We start from the raw sequence: 15,797 nt of genomic DNA on the forward strand, positions 1-15,797 counted from the left end.
GTGAGCTGCTGTTTGCCTATTGAGCGATATGTCCTTACTCGCGAGTGTACTTAAAGTGAGTGCCCTTAAACCGGGGTATGCCTGTATGCTGCCAGTCTGAATCAATAGGAAATGAATTCCTTCTTCCTGTAATGCTGTTTAACTCTGGCTAGGTTGCTTCTATCTGTTACTGTCACTATGTGGTGTTAGAGGACAGATGTGTTGAACCACTGTCCCTCAGTCACTTCTTCCTGTCTGTCTCTGAGATGTAAATAAGTGCAGGGAAACAGTGCAGCTGCTGTTACTATCTTCCTGCTTGTGCTGGTTGGCATAAGTGTAGCTTCTCCTTCAGCCGGGGTTTCATGTGTCAGACAGTGAAGATGCAGATAGTACAGAGAGACTGCAGCTTCCTACAGGTCTCTTATCCTATGTGACTACTTTGTGTATGCAGGTGCGCTCCTGGTTACAGGGGGGATCCTGCACGGGGGCAGCCTTGCACAGGTAGGTCTCGTCTTTCTTTTGGTGAGATGGAACTTTGCACTATTCTCCCTAATCTGCCTGCGCGTTCTTTTAATACGGAACTATTTTTACCGCAGTGGATTCTGGCCACGGTTGTCGATGTGACCTAAGAGGAAGTGTAAGCGACCAATGTGATGCCAGGGGACAGTGTCAGTGCAAGGTAATTACAATGCCATCTCTTCACCTGTCTCTCTGTCCAATAGAAACAGAAAGCAGGAATTATACACTCAGGTGGGATGTTCTAGATTTATCAATTCACTCAATTGTGTTTATGGAGGTACAGATGTAGCCAGGCTTGCTGTCCTCTGTGCTGTGTTTGCGTGTTTGCAACCGCGTACGAGCACTGCCCCGAAAACGGAAAGAGGCCCAGGAGTATTACCCCCGCCAGGGACCCGGCTTCGAAATTGAACCACCTCAGTGTTAATCGTACCAAGCCAGCCACCAGCCTGTAAGAGCTGAGCAGAGGAGTCCCAGAGAGAAGCAGCCTCTCTCTGTGTCTCCCTGAGCAGCTCTTAATGGGGTCCAGCTCCCGAGACCCCCTGATTCAATCCTATGTTAAAAATAATAATAAAAAGCCCATGAATTGCTCCTGTAAAATCTTCTCAGGGAGACATACAGTAGAGAGAGACTGCTTCTGTCTGGGCCTTCTCTGCTCAGTCCTCCCAGACTGGCTGCCCCGGGAGGATTTACGTTGCGGGGTGGGGGTGGGGTCAACGCTTTAATCCTCGCAGGCCGCAACATGTACTCTTTTCAGGGCTGCAGATTTTGGCATTTTTGGCCACGGTCACTGGGACAGTAAATCTGGCAACATCTGTACAGGAAAACAATCGGATAAAGATTTTCATAGTTATTGAAAAAATGTTTCAGGGTAAACATAGTCATCGGATTACATCATTGGATCCAAGTTGAGTTCACTTCTGAAGTTATCCATATAATTTAACTACCAACAGTGCAGTTGTGATGCATAAGACCAGGGGGTCTCAACTCTTGTCCTTAAGACCCCCCAACAGGTGAGGTTTTAAGGATATCCCAGCTTCAGCACAGGTGGCTCAATCAGTGGCTCAGTCTTTGACTGAGCCACTGATTGAGCCACCTGTGCTGAAGTTTGGATATCCTTAACATCTGTCCTGTTTGGGCATCTTGAGGTCTGGAGTTGAGAACTCCTGCTTTAGACTAATGTGAAAGGTCCCATGCTCACCATCCCTTCATTTCTTTCCATTCCATCCTGTCAGCCTCATGCGGAAGGTCCTTCCTGCAGCAGCTGCCGCCAACACCATTTCTACCTCAGTGCGGACAACCAAGAGGGGTGCCTTCCCTGCTTCTGTATGGGAGTCACCCAGCAATGTACAAGCTCCAGCTACCACCGTGAGCTGGTGAGACCAAAGGGCTTTCTACAACTAGACAACCTGGTGCGACGTCTGGGTTTTAGCTCTGTCATATAGTGAATAGGAGATGTTGCAATGCAGTGTAAATATGTGTGTGAGATAAGAGGGTCTGATTTCCACAGCCTCTTCTACATGAACAGATGGGAGGTGTTGCAAAATGTTACGTATAGTCGCGCTACGCAGAGTTATTCACTGGTCGTTTCCTGGCATGAGCAAGAGTGCGACTTAATCTATTCTCTCGTGTTCTTCCCCAGATTACAAGCCCATTCCTCCCTGGCAACTTCCAGAACTTTTCCCTGGTGAACCGCCAGCACAGCACCCGCATTACGACAGGTTTCTCAGTGGAGATGTCCAGCCATGGGCCACAGCTGACCTATGGGCAGTTTGCTCAGCAGGGTCAGGAGTCATTGTACTGGCAGCTTCCTGAGGGGTATCAAGGTGATAAGGTACGGCAAAAACACATCAACGTTTACTTATAACACCACTTCTGTCTTCTACTGAATAGCAAGAATCACATCACAGGTCAAAACAATATGCATAATGTAGCAGATCAGAGAGGAAATCCTCCTCTGGGTGTTTGGCAGGGTGTGTTGTATTGGGACATGGTAATGATACTTTAGTTGTGATTTTGAAACCAAAATTTTTGAGGTATCACATGAAAGTCAAAAAAAGTGCAGGGGAAGACATTTTATGCTGCCCAAATGAAAAATACTATGTTTTACAATGAAAAGAAGACTGAGTTGTATGTCTTTATTTATATAGCGCCATTAATATACATAGCACTTCACAGCAGTAATACACGTGGTAATCATATAAATAACAAATAATACAAATAACAGAACGTGGTAATAATGGAGTATACATGGGAGTTCATGGCGTTCTGTTTCCCTTGGATTGTAGCTCAGGGCTGCAATTCAGTGATGGAGATTTTGCACACCAGCCAGTAAGTGCAGACACAAACGATTACCTTCTGGCCACAAAGTTATGATCATCTGTAGATTTGCTGAAACGAGATTAGTGTCTGGCAAGGGAATGCCTTTCCCAGGAGCAAACAAAGCTTTCCTCGTAGGCTGATAGATGATCATAGCCAGCTTGGAGGAGTCTGCAGGGAATTGCAGTAAGTGTCAGGTTCCGCCAACATAGAACGGGAGAAATTATCCACCGATTCCAATAATTACATGCATGTATCTCTTACAGGTACTTAACATTTCTTGTTACAACTGTGACAAGCCAGAATGCTTTATGTTGATATATTAGGGATATGACTGAATGCTGATCAAAGAATATAGTTTTCTTATTTCAGCCCCTTAGTTGGCAGAGCGGCTAGCAACACGTTGCAATGTATAGCCAGATGCCTCTAGCAACAAATGACTTATCTCTAAATTCCACTGATTTATTAGTAGAGCTCCTTTATTTATTCTATTTATTTTTAAACACATTGAATTATTGCAGCAAAGGGTTTTCCTGACTATTCTTCATGCCGGTCTCTTTCCCTGTTCTTTCCTTCCTGTCTCTGCGTTCCGTCACACAGCGGGAGATGTACTTTGCACGGCTGCGTCGGGCCCATAAGGTAGTGTGTTCTGTGCCGCATGTGGCTTTGGTGGCATGGTTTGTTTTCTGTTCAGTAACAGTTGTGTCCTTGCTGGTGGTATAACACTAGCTCACATATTACCAGAAAGGTCTGCTGTACATTAAACACGTCTCTGAAAGCACAAGTGTCTATTACAGGAGGACATCAATATGATTTGGTCCCCTTGACTTCATTCATTGTTCTAGTTGGATGACCTATTCTTGACCTAATTTATACATCCAGCAACTGATTGGCAGAATGTATTCAGTTTATATAAATCATGTATGGGTTATTTACACACACGGAAATACATTGTACAACCAGTGTAATCATGGGCATGGTTTGAGTATATGCTGTATTATAACACAAACGCTTCTCAAGTGCTGCCCATCATACGGTAAATGTCCTTCATGCTCTCTATTTTACTACTTGGTCTATTATTTCATTTTATTTGGGCTGAGATGCCTTCCTCTAGCATTTTTGTCCAATCCATGTAGTATAACCCAAGGGCAGCCATATACCGCTGAACTTGTCTTTAGAATATTGTGGCCGAGAAGGTAAAATATGTCCTCCCTTCGGAAGTCCTTCAACAACTGCAGCTGCTCCGTTTTGTGGCATTAATCCGGCAAATTCTTCCATCTCTTTTTGGAAATGATAGTTCTTGTGTTGTAGGCTGCAGTGGAGTTTGTGCTGTGTGGAGTTTGCATGAAGCTGATGAATTTTGTGTAGAGGGAGGTGCGGGTGAACCCATCCAGTCCAGGTGTTGTGTCAAGTCCAGTTAGCACTATAAATGCTAACTAGATCATGTGGATATTCACATCCCCCCTGGGCCCTTTTGAAAACATTCCCTTTTTTAGAAATAATGGCCTTATGGGACATCCCAGCATGTACAGGTTGCGGGTGCAGGGGATAAGGACATATTTGAACGGCTTGTGCTCTGCGTCCAGCAGAACGAGTCATCACTGACGGAGGAGGAACTGCGGAAGAGGGTGGCAGCTGGGGAAGTGCAAGAATCTCCTAACTCTCATGCCCGATACAGACGTCAGGCGAAGGTAGCTGGAAAAGACAGGGACCTTCACATCACGTACTCTCAGCTGTAACCCACCATATACTGTATATGTATATATATACACACATATATATATATATATATATATATATATATATATATGTAAAGTTAAGTTATGGTGGGTAAAAAAAGTGACAAAAACCCTCCACAGCAAAGCATATAGCATACAGGAAATTTCCATTTGCTATATATATATATAGAAAGCACACCGTAGGAAATAAATATATAGATATAAATATAAATATATAGGCTAGTGCACGCATCTTAAAAAGCTAATACAGAGATACTTCAAAAAAGTCCACATCGGGTAAGTAAAAAATCAAACAAGCTGTATTAAAGGCATATAAAGAGACTGCAAAGTTTCGGGACCAACTGGCTCCTGAAGAAGGGGCTTTGAGTTGGATCTGAAAGGTTGGATTCTTTTTGTGTGCCTTTAATACAGCTCTTTTGATTTTTCACTTACATGCTGTGTCTTCTTCTCCGGTCTGCGTTTTTTTTTGTTTGTATATAACTATTTTGTATTTGGACCTCTTGGGGTCTTCTATTTGGACCTCTTCCCCGTGCACCCGTGAAACGCCCACACAATTTCTAAATTAGAAGTGCTGTCTGACTTGTATACATACACAATCATGAGAGATCCTATACATGGCTAGAACCAGAATATAAAACATTAATCTTACCTGTTCTAGCAGACATAATCATTTTAATTATTCTATCAGATGAAAAACACACTATTGATGCCAAGAGAGCATTGTAAAAGTACTTTAGGGTTCGACAACATTCAGTGTATCTACCCACTGCTATCTCACTCAGTTTGATCTATGTGACTGTTTCTAGTCTCTCTTAATCTCTCTGCCTTCTTCTTACTTTTTTCCTATCCCTTTTCTTTTCTCTCTCTTTCTTTTTTTCCATTTTGTATTTTCCTTTGCTGTAATGACCCCTTTTTCTGCATTGCTCTTTCTCTTTGCCTCACTGTTCCCTTCCCTCTCCACTTGCTTATACCTCCACGCAACTCCAGATGGATGAAAAGCAGACCAAAATTGACCATGAAATCTGGAACCTCCTGTCCAGCTTTTCCTCTGGCCCTGCAGCTCCTCCCCAGACTTCTCCCCCGCCCACAAGCCAGGAAAGATTGCAGGGAACCCCTGCTCCTCCTCCATCCTCATTAGTGGGACCGCCAGGCCCCCCCTCCCCTTCTGTGTCCCGTCCTCCTTCCCAACACCCCCAAAAGTCTAGGTCATCATCTGGAGCCTCGGCACTGCCTTTCTCTCCCTCCGGTGCTCCGGGTCAATCCCCCAAGCAATCTGTCCACCAGGTAAGGTACATGTACTGTACATAAACACAGAAAAATACTAACCGCTCAACCTTAATAAACAAGTAACAGTGCCGTATCTAGATCTATGGGGTGCATGGGGTAACAGAATACTGATATTTACAAGGTGATCCAAGAGGGATCAATAAAGATTCCCCATATCTGCACTCAGCCAAAAAAATTCTCACTAAGTGCAACATATATACATGCACTGTCAATTGTTAAAAGTCCCCGGGGGTGGGATAGATACAAAGGTATATTGAAACAATGTCAGTATACAGATAGATATAGGGAAATCATCTGTTTTGTAACAATATCCCCTGAGAGCAATTGTCCCAAACAGCAGTACCAAGGTAAGCAGATAAATAATCTTATTAATCCAAATGATGTCAGTATGGATGTCTCAAATAGTGTAAAATATCCTGTCATAGCGGTGATTAGTAGCATATTCAGTGTTCACTGCATCACAGAAGAGGTAACAAATTAGTATTGGAAATATATCCTTATGTCCCTGGTTGTAACCGAAGGGGGTTAATCATAATAGAGTATAGTGATTAATTCAGCTATCTCAGCATATCTCTAACACAGCAGAGCAGATCCATACAATATGGTGTCATTCCAAACTCTTTTGACACTTTTTACACCCTAGGTGTTCTCTATATCAGTGGTGCGCAAACTGGGGGGTGCAAGATTTTTTGAAGGGGTGCGGCGCTTACAGAGGCCCCGCGCTCTTACCCAAGGCATTTAAATTAAATCCCGGGGATCGCGCGAGGCCTCTGTAAGTATCTTTTACCTTGAATCAGACAATGCGTTGCTATGGTGACGGGGCGTCAAATGACGCAGTGGGGTCACGTCATTTGATGCTGTAGGAAGGTGGGGGGGGGGGCCTGACCACAGTGGCAGTGTTGGCTGGGGAGCGCATTGTCAAAAGATTGTGCACCCCTGCTCTATGTTCAGCTGTGTAGTGACTGATCAATGAGAAGGTACAATGTAACCCAGCGGTGCGCAAACTGGGGAGCGCGCCCCTTGGGAGGGGCGCAGGCTGCGTGCGGTGAAACCTGGGAGCGGGCAGAGCTGCACGGGCGGCCAAAAGCTGTGTGCTGCTGCTTCTCTGTGCTGTGGCAAGCTGCGGGGGCGGGGCCTTGCTGCGGGGGTGGGGCGTTCCTTCCCTGCACACAGAAATCCCCATCTCCTCCTGTGTTACCCGCCACAGTTTTCAGCAGCATGGGGGACATGAGCATGCTTTCAGTAGTACTTCCTCCCCTAGGTGAAAGTGTATGACTTGAGATTGTGTGTTGTGTCTGTGTGTCTGTGTAGTGTGTGTTGGTTGTGATTTTGTGTGTGTTGTGATATGGGTGTGTGGTGTCTGTGTTGTGATTGAGTGTGTGTGTTGTGTCTGTGTTGATTGTGTGTGTGTGTTGTGAGTGTGTGTGCTATGTCTATGTTGGTTGTGATTGTGTGTGTTGGGTGTTGTGATTGAGTGTGTGTGTTGTGTCTGTGTTGGTTGTGATTGAGTGTGTGTGTTGTGTCTTTGTGTGTTGTGATTGAGTATGTGTGCTGTGTCTGGTTGTGATTGTGTGTGTGTGTTGTGATTGAATGCAGCAGTGCGCAAAATGGGGGGGTGTACGCTCTCTAAAGCTTGGCGCTTGAAGAGACAAACAAAATTGACTTTGAAGCGCGCTCAGCAGCAGTCTGCACGCACACAGCCACACAAACACACACAAAAATAGCCCCGATCCATGCCCCCTTCCCCCCCCCACCCCCGCCCGCTAGTGCTTGCAAAATTATGCCGGACACTCTGTGCTCATGCTTGGAGAGTTGGTGATGTCACCGCTCTCAGCAGCAGCGTGGACGCAGCCTAATTTTGCAAGCGCGAGCTGTTGAAATAAGTATTTAGACATATTTGTATTTACATTGTATACCGTTTAACAAAGGGTTTTTGTTTTTTCATGTGATTTTGATTACATAAGGCAGGGGGTCCCGAGAAATTTCATGGATGACAAGGGGGGCTCGGCATAAAAAGTTTGCTCACCCCTGATGTAACCCATGAAAAATCCCCTGTATTTATTAAAACAGGGGTAAAGCGTAAGTTGCAATATAGTACTTAGATATATTATTAATTGCATAGTGCTTGCACACATATTTTGCACTTGAGAGCCTATTTAAGCTGTAAGGTGATTACATACATATGCTGCATTTCTGTAGATCTCAGTGTAAGTATCCAGAGTCAGTCTTAGCTACATCCCCTTCATAGAGACATGTTCACTCTAATAGTATAAAACCAGTTTGCAGGAGTGTGCTCTCAGGTGTGCCTGTCCCCACCACCCGGTGCCATCATCATGACGCCAGTTAAAACCCGACGACCATTTCGCACGTCTTGCACGCTTCTTCAAAGGGGGGGGGGAGAGAATGATAGTCAACATTATTTGAAGACTATCTGTCTGCATTATTATATTAGGAATTTTGGGGCAGATATGGGGAATCTTTTTTGATCCCTCTTGGATCACCTTGTAAATAAAGGTACATGTACAGCCAGAAGGATGTGGTATTAGACTGGAAGCTGGGACCTACTGTATGTGTACTATATCCTATGAGTTATGTACTAATTTAGGCTCATTTAGCTTATTTTAGGCTTCTATCGTGTACAGACGAATTGGCAATCTAACTTTTATTCATTCAGTATCTGAGGCATAAATTATCTTACCCAGAACTGCAAGGTTACTTATCTCTTTTTTCCTCAATGAAGACTTATGGTTGAGTTGCCCCCAGGTAGTCTCACTCTAGGGGTAACACACCCCATTTGTCATTGTTGCAGTATTGCCACAGTTAAAGAAGTAGCACTTTATAGAGCATCATTAGAAGTGGGAATCATAAGCACCTAACTGTACCTACATTTTTGGCTAAATGTGCATATGATATTGCAAGTTTGCTATTGTTGATAAGAGATGCTCTCTACCAGGATCTCTGACGTGAGATTTCTATTGGCCAGTTTCCTCGTCCACCTGTTTAATAAAAGGCTTTAACGCCTATGTTTTATATTCCTGTTTGCCCATATCAAGAAGGCTTTGCGTAAATTACTTGTGTTGTGCTAAGCAGCAAAGTATAGTGAATGTTGGAGATCTTGTTCATTGTATTTATCCAAACAACGTTAATGAAACCACCTTGCATATGTTTTGTGTGTGGTAAGAATAAAGTGCAGCGCTCAGCTTCTTGTCTTGAATTGATGGTCATCTGATTGTTAAGGATTCCCTGTTAGCTTATTTGGGAGTGCTTGCCATATTATTACCTTGTCACTGCATAACCGTGCATAGTGCCTACATAACGGTATCTTTCAATAACTCAAGGCTCCAAGTGGAGATTCTCCCCGGTCACCAGCACAGGATTCCACCAATCTGCTGCACTCTAGAAATCCAAGGTTGAGAGGTCTGGAGAAGGTACTTGGTGTGCTTTGTGGAATGTGTCCTGTGCATGTAACACACCATAACTGTGTTGTGCCCCTGGAGATACAGGATTCCGCCTTCATAATTATATTTGTGGCTTTTCTATCACACCTTTTGTACTAATGTCCTAGTATTATCATGAATGTATATTGTGCTTAAAAAAAGCGATTCTAATTGTCATACCCATTTCTACAAATGAAGAGTCTGAACTTACGAGTAGCCTGACATCGGGTCATGGCATGTCATTGGTAGATAATGTCAGTCCTAAGTTAACGACTGCCAGGAAATTGATCATGCAGTAGATAAGTATCAGAGCATGGACAAATAGACTTGGAACGCTGGTCACCATAAAACATGCTGCCAGACCTTGAAAACACTGCAGTTATCTATCTTGCAATAAACAGGCTGATGACCTGATCAACTCCCATTCTGATATGAGTGCTAAACAGTTTTATTAGTGCACGCTGCATTTTGCTAGCAATACATATCTGTGACTTCAACAAACAGACTTTTTCTTATTCTCTTCTTTACTTTTCAGTACTTGTATAATTTCTTTCTGTTCTTCGTATTCTCTCCCTAGTATTCTCTTGTCTACAAGGGTTTCTCTCTACTTCCTGAAGGTGTTCTCTACTGGCTGTTGCCTAAAGCCTTCCTTGGGAGCAAGGTAATAGGCTGTGCATATGGAACTATTCTCGCATGCAGTCATATCCTGGTTATCCTTCGTTACATGTATGTTTAGTTGTGATCATATAAAAAGTTAATATATAGAGGGGGTTGAAAATGAAAGGCAATATCTTGGGAATATCAGGTATTGTCTCTTCTAGGGCTGTATACAGCATAGAGAATGCAGAATTCATCCTCTCCAGGTCTTTGCAGCTGATATAAATGGGACATGAAGAGTCTGTACTGTGTAATTCTGGAGGGCTGAGAACACTTTATTAAAGGGTAATGGGACTGTTGTGTTGTTGACCAGATTATTTTAATCAGTTAACCGTCTTCTCGCATTTCAAAGCCAAGTTAACACACTCCTTTACCAAACATGCCATTCTTCTGAGTAATTCTCAGTGTTTTTATTTCCCTTTTTTAGGTAGCATCATATGGGGGGAGACTTCGCTACACGCTGAGTTACAATGCTGGCATTAGGGGGTCCCCACTGCCAGATGCTGACGTGCAGATCACGGTATGGGACTTTGAGTGGGAAAGAGCGCGGATAAGTTGTGAGAAGTTTGCAGTTTATAATACCCCCGTGTTGTTGGTTGCCAGTTAAGGTGCGGGTCACGGTATTCACTGCACTGGGCATGAATAGGAGAGTGCGCCATGTTTGCACATGCGATGCGCTGCCCTAGTGCCAGGCACTATTTGCAGATAGCATTTCCTATAATAAGGTTTTACGACGTGAACATTGATGACACCGCCAAAGCGAATTTAAACACCATTTAACTTTTGGGGTCAAATTTTGTTTTAAACAATTTATCAGTGTAATTGGCTTTGTTTGAAACATTCAGCCACCACTATCAGCTACTGTATATACGGTATGTATGTTATGGTACCATAATTACTTTGCAAACAAAGGAACCAAGCTGGGCTAACAGTTTTGATTATTGGCAAAGCACCAAAAAAAGATCACAAAAACATTTAAGTTAAGGGTTGTAAAACCCTCCAAAGCATTTATTCATCAGGGAAACGGTAAAAGTGGAAAATCGTATTTTAAAATATTAGTCTGATTTATTTGTTTTGGTCACTCGGCTACATTTGAACTATAAAGCATGCCTGTCACCTATTAAACATGCATGTTACCTGGTAAACATGCATGTCACCTATTAAACATACCTGTCGCCTATTAAACATGCATGTTACCTATTAAACATGCACGTCGCCTATTAAACATGCATGTTACCTATTAAACATGCACGTCGCCTATTAAACATGCATGTTACCTATTAAACATGCCTGTCGCCTATTAAACATGTATGTTACCTATTAAACATGCACGTCGCCTATTAAACATGCATGTCGCCTATTAAACATGCCTGTCGCCTATTAAACATGCATGTTACCTATTAAACATGCATGTCACCTATTAAACATGCCTGTCGCCTATTAAACATGCATGTCACATATTAAACATGCATGTTACCTATTAAACATGCATGTCACCTATTAAACATGCCTGTCGCCTATTAAACATGCATGTTACCTATTAAACATGCATGTCGCATATTAAACATGCATGTCACATATTAAACATGCCTGTCACCTATTAAACATGCATGTCAGATATTAAACATGCCTCTCGTCTATTAAACATGCATGTTACCTATTAAACATACCTGGCACCTATTAAACATGCCTGTCGCCTATTAAACATGCATGTTACCGATTAAACGTGCATGTCGCATATTAAACATGCCTGCCGTCTATTAAACATGCCTGTCGTCTATTAAACATGCCTGTCACCTATTAAACATGCCTGTCGTCTATTAAACATGCTTGTCGTCTATTAAACATGCCTGTCGTCTATTAAACATGCCTGTCACCTATTAAACATGCATGTCACCTACAGTGCTAAACATGCATGTCAGCTATTAAACATAGTTCACTTTTGTCCTGATCAGAACTGCCTTTAAAAACCCTGCCTTGTAATCAATATATCCTTTTGCTTTTGAGGTGCTGATTGAGCTCCAGATATACTATACTTATATACGTATTATTTATACTCATTGATCTCCAGATATACTATACGTGTTCTATTTTTGTAAACCTGTAAATACGGTATGTAGTTGTGAGTGAGAGTGTGTATTTTCTGATGTGTGCCTGGGTAACATGGTGGCAGATCACAGTATGCTGCAGATCAGCTGGATGCACAGTTTCAGCGGAATTATGAGGTCATTATACAGCAGACATTAAAGGATGCCCTTTACACCTGCATTTTCACTTTAAAAAAACTATTCTTTTCAGGGAAATGATATCATGTTGGTGGCGTATCAGCCTGAGCTGCGTCCCCGTGAGAGCAAAGCCTTTGAGATTGTATTTCGAGAGGTAAGACACCCTTTCACCCTTTGCTGCTCTTCTTCCTTGGCAGATAAAATCACCAGGGCACAAGTCAAAGGATCCATTAAAAGTCCTTTAATTACACCAGGGGTGGCCAACTCCAGTCCTCAAGGGCCACCAATAGGTAGGTTTTCAGGATATGCCTGCTTCAGCACAGGTGGCTCCATCAGTGGCTCAGTCGTTGACTGAGCCACTGATGGAGCCACCTGTGCTGAAGCAGGGATATCCCTAATACCTGACCTGTTGGTGGTCTTTGAGGACTGGAGTTGGCCACCCCTGATTTACACTGTCCGCAGATGGTATAGATTCCTGAGTGGGATTCCCCATTGCTTCTCGTCCTCCATCGATATGGATGGTCAGACTTGATGAATTAGAGAGCTCTTGTTTAATGGCTTCTTTATAAAATAAGAAGTTATAAGAAAAGTCCGTATATGCTGCCAGCTTTCACTTGCAGAGGTATACTAGGTTAGCAGTAGGACTATTATGTCAGTTGTTGAACTCATGTAATATCACATTTACTGTACGTTTGTGCTGCTTTTGCTTTTCGTTAACATATGTCTTGTACCCCACAGACTCAGTGGAAACGCCCCGATGGGCAGCAGGCCACACGAGAGCATCTTATGATGGTCCTGGCTGATCTGGATGAGATTCTCATCCGGGCCTCCTACTCCACCGACATGTTATCTGCCAGCATCACAGGAGTGAGCATGGAGACCGCTGGTCCATCTTACACAAGTTTGCCACAAGCTTTGGAGGTAGAAGAGTGCCGGTGCCCTCCTGCCTACAGAGGACTCTCTTGTCAGGTGAGAGGCCACAGATATGTCAGCACTTCAGGGTTTGCATTGCTGTGTGGCGACTTTCCATGTATAAGTACTGTGTCTCAGCAAACACACCTCCATTTAATGGTGTGACAGACCAATATTTGTTAAAGACGCCTCTGTCATTAGATCGTTGACTTGTTCCTGTTCCCTTCTCTTGATACTGTCTATAACCCTTACAAAGCAGCCCAAATCTAACACCAGCTTCCTCGTCTTTAGAGCGATAAGTCAATTCTGCTTATATTGCCATTGTACTATAACTAGTTCCCAGCTTTCTAAAGATTCATAAAATGTCAAGAAATGTCATCTATGCTATTAGAGTGGAGAATAAACGGATCCCTTTGCCTGATAGGGAATCAGTACTGATGAGCTGAAGCCACCACCTTCTTGTTACTTACTCAAAATCTACAGTTTGTCAAACTCCCCCAATAAGTGGTGATGTCGGGTATAGTTCCTATGGGAGTACTGTTGGGGATGTGAACTAAAATACAAGAGCAAAAGTAAAAAAAAAACATTCCAACACATACTTGTACTTTTGTTCTTGTTACTTACGCTTCTTCTCTCTGGCAGGACTGTGCCTCTGGCTTTACCCGCACAGGAGGTGGCTTGTACCTGGGCCACTGTGAGCCATGTGACTGCAATGGACATTCCGACTCCTGCCACCCAGAAACTGGCGCTTGCTCTGTAAGTAACCTGGGCATCGTTTGTTGGCATATCTCATTGCCTTGCATAAATAAATAGTTACATATAGTTACATAGTTATAGATAGTTCCATATAGTTACATAGTAACTATTCTGGATTTAGCCCCATATGCCATGTATGGAAACTTCATATTAAGCAGGAGGCTCTTACTAACATGTATTTTCTTGTTCGCCAGAACTGTTTACACAACACAGCTGGAGAGTTTTGTGACAAGTGCGCTCCAGGTTACTATGGAGATGCCACCGCTGGTACCCCGGAGGACTGCCAGCCCTGTGCATGCCCATTAACTGAACCAGAGAACCAGTAAGTATGGCAGTAGCGGGCCCACAGAAACCGTGCTCGTGCATTTCAGCCTGAAAATCACATTGCCACTGTGCCAGGGCAGCACACATTGGGATTAAAATACACTCTGGTAATGAAATGAATGGAGACCTTTAGAGCACCGCGGTGTGTTTTGTGCTTGTGTAAAACAACCCCCTGTATACCTCCCACACACACCTTGCAAATGGAATCGTTCAGCATACATCTTCCCTACCTCGTTCCTCTCCTCCTTCGTTCTCACTGTTGGGGCGGCGCCAGTGTTTGGTACCCACTTTCCGTGTGTTCTTCCTGAAGCGCTGGCAGAACACCTCTAACTACTCGTGTATTACTCTCTTTCAGGTTTTCCAAAACCTGTGAAATTTTGGGGACAAGTGGGTACAGATGCACGGCCTGCCAGCCTGGGTACACTGGGCAGTACTGCGAGCGGTAAGTGACGGTGGAACTGGGCTGCTCTATTAACAAGGCCTCGTTCAGACAATAATTATTTTGAAATGAAGTGGTTTAGATATCCGCTACCATACTGTAAACGCCACCGGTATCTATCTAGTAGGTTAAAGGGGATGTTAACATTTCTGCCTTGGAAGTGGGCAAACCCAATTCAAACATTCGTGACATTGGGCAAGTCCCATAATCTGACAACTAAAACCAGTAGCACTCGACTACAAAAATAATGAAAATAAATGAATATTGCCTAAAACATCAACTCAATAATATGGAGTCAAGTGAAAACTAGAATAGAGGACGGTGCTCACACAGACGATATGGAACTGAACAGAAGTGCCATACTTTAGGAGATTTCCTCCCTCGTGCCGGTGAGGGATCCATTTTGTTTTTGTTCAATTAACATAATCTTCCTGTGTCTCAGTCACATCAACATAGCTTCTAAGATCAATAGTGCAGGGACTTGTGTGGAGCGTTTAAAGCTGCAGTTCAAGCAATATCCTACCTGTGTGTATGTTTTTTTTAATAAATCAGTTCTGTTCTATGAGAAAATACTTGTAGCATTTCTTTTTTTTAAACAACAATTTTTAAAGACATTTTTAATGTATTCTAATGTAATCTAATTTGTGTTTATAAAGCAACCATTTACAAAGTCACATCCCCTTCCTCTTCTGAGAGAGGCTCTGGCACAAACCTTTTGCCCTCTCTCTAGCAGTGCACCAATTGTATCTAGTGCCTGCCTGGTCACATGATCTTCCACACAGAACTTTGCATCTTGGGTAATCTTCTGCAGCTCTAACAGGGATTTAGTGAAACCCCAAGCCGAATCTCCAGTGATCGATTACAGGAGAACTGAACGACAATTTAGCTAATCTCTTGTCAGTGTGCAGATTGTATAAATGCACATATCGAATGGATTTTTTTTTAAATTAAAAAAAAATAATTTAAATGGCAGCTTGAATTGCAGCTTTTTATACTACACACAACAAAAGCATTGCATTCTGAATATTTAACCACTCCATTTGGAGGTCCCCATTTCCCAGTTGCCCACCTCACTGACCCCTTATATATTCATTAATGTGACAGATGCACTCCTGGCTATACTGGTAACCCCAACATTCGTGGACAGAAATGTGTTCCTGAGGGTAAGTACTATCCATTTAAATGACATCTGCGGGTAGAGGGTTGG

The 15,797-nt window shown here is 43.1% G+C and overlaps 1 protein-coding gene across 10 annotated transcripts in view; it reads left to right on the forward strand.

The window, feature by feature from the left end:
* The window catches only part of HSPG2 (heparan sulfate proteoglycan 2), a 191,114-nt gene that overhangs the window by 113,020 nt on the left and 62,297 nt on the right, over positions 1 to 15,797 (forward strand). For 7 of the 10 annotated variants that reach the window (XM_075605833.1, XM_075605836.1, XM_075605834.1 and 4 more), the window contains 16 exons: positions 431 to 480; positions 576 to 658; positions 1,731 to 1,871; positions 2,138 to 2,329; positions 3,415 to 3,453; positions 4,404 to 4,505; positions 5,541 to 5,837; positions 9,179 to 9,268; positions 9,855 to 9,938; positions 10,362 to 10,454; positions 12,233 to 12,313; positions 12,898 to 13,128; positions 13,714 to 13,827; positions 14,022 to 14,149; positions 14,507 to 14,593; positions 15,695 to 15,753. In XM_075605833.1, the coding sequence (XP_075461948.1) occupies positions 431 to 480; positions 576 to 658; positions 1,731 to 1,871; positions 2,138 to 2,329; positions 3,415 to 3,453; positions 4,404 to 4,505; positions 5,541 to 5,837; positions 9,179 to 9,268; positions 9,855 to 9,938; positions 10,362 to 10,454; positions 12,233 to 12,313; positions 12,898 to 13,128; positions 13,714 to 13,827; positions 14,022 to 14,149; positions 14,507 to 14,593; positions 15,695 to 15,753 (1,871 nt within the window). The remainder of the gene's footprint in view (positions 1 to 430; positions 481 to 575; positions 659 to 1,730; positions 1,872 to 2,137; positions 2,330 to 3,414; positions 3,454 to 4,403; positions 4,506 to 5,540; positions 5,838 to 9,178; positions 9,269 to 9,854; positions 9,939 to 10,361; positions 10,455 to 12,232; positions 12,314 to 12,897; positions 13,129 to 13,713; positions 13,828 to 14,021; positions 14,150 to 14,506; positions 14,594 to 15,694; positions 15,754 to 15,797) is intronic. The other 3 variants (XM_075605840.1, XM_075605841.1, XM_075605842.1) reach the window with 1 other exon arrangement.

The sequence above is a fragment of the Ascaphus truei genome, chromosome 6 (assembly GCF_040206685.1).
Source record: "Ascaphus truei isolate aAscTru1 chromosome 6, aAscTru1.hap1, whole genome shotgun sequence".
Lineage (NCBI taxonomy): Eukaryota > Metazoa > Chordata > Amphibia > Anura > Ascaphidae > Ascaphus > Ascaphus truei.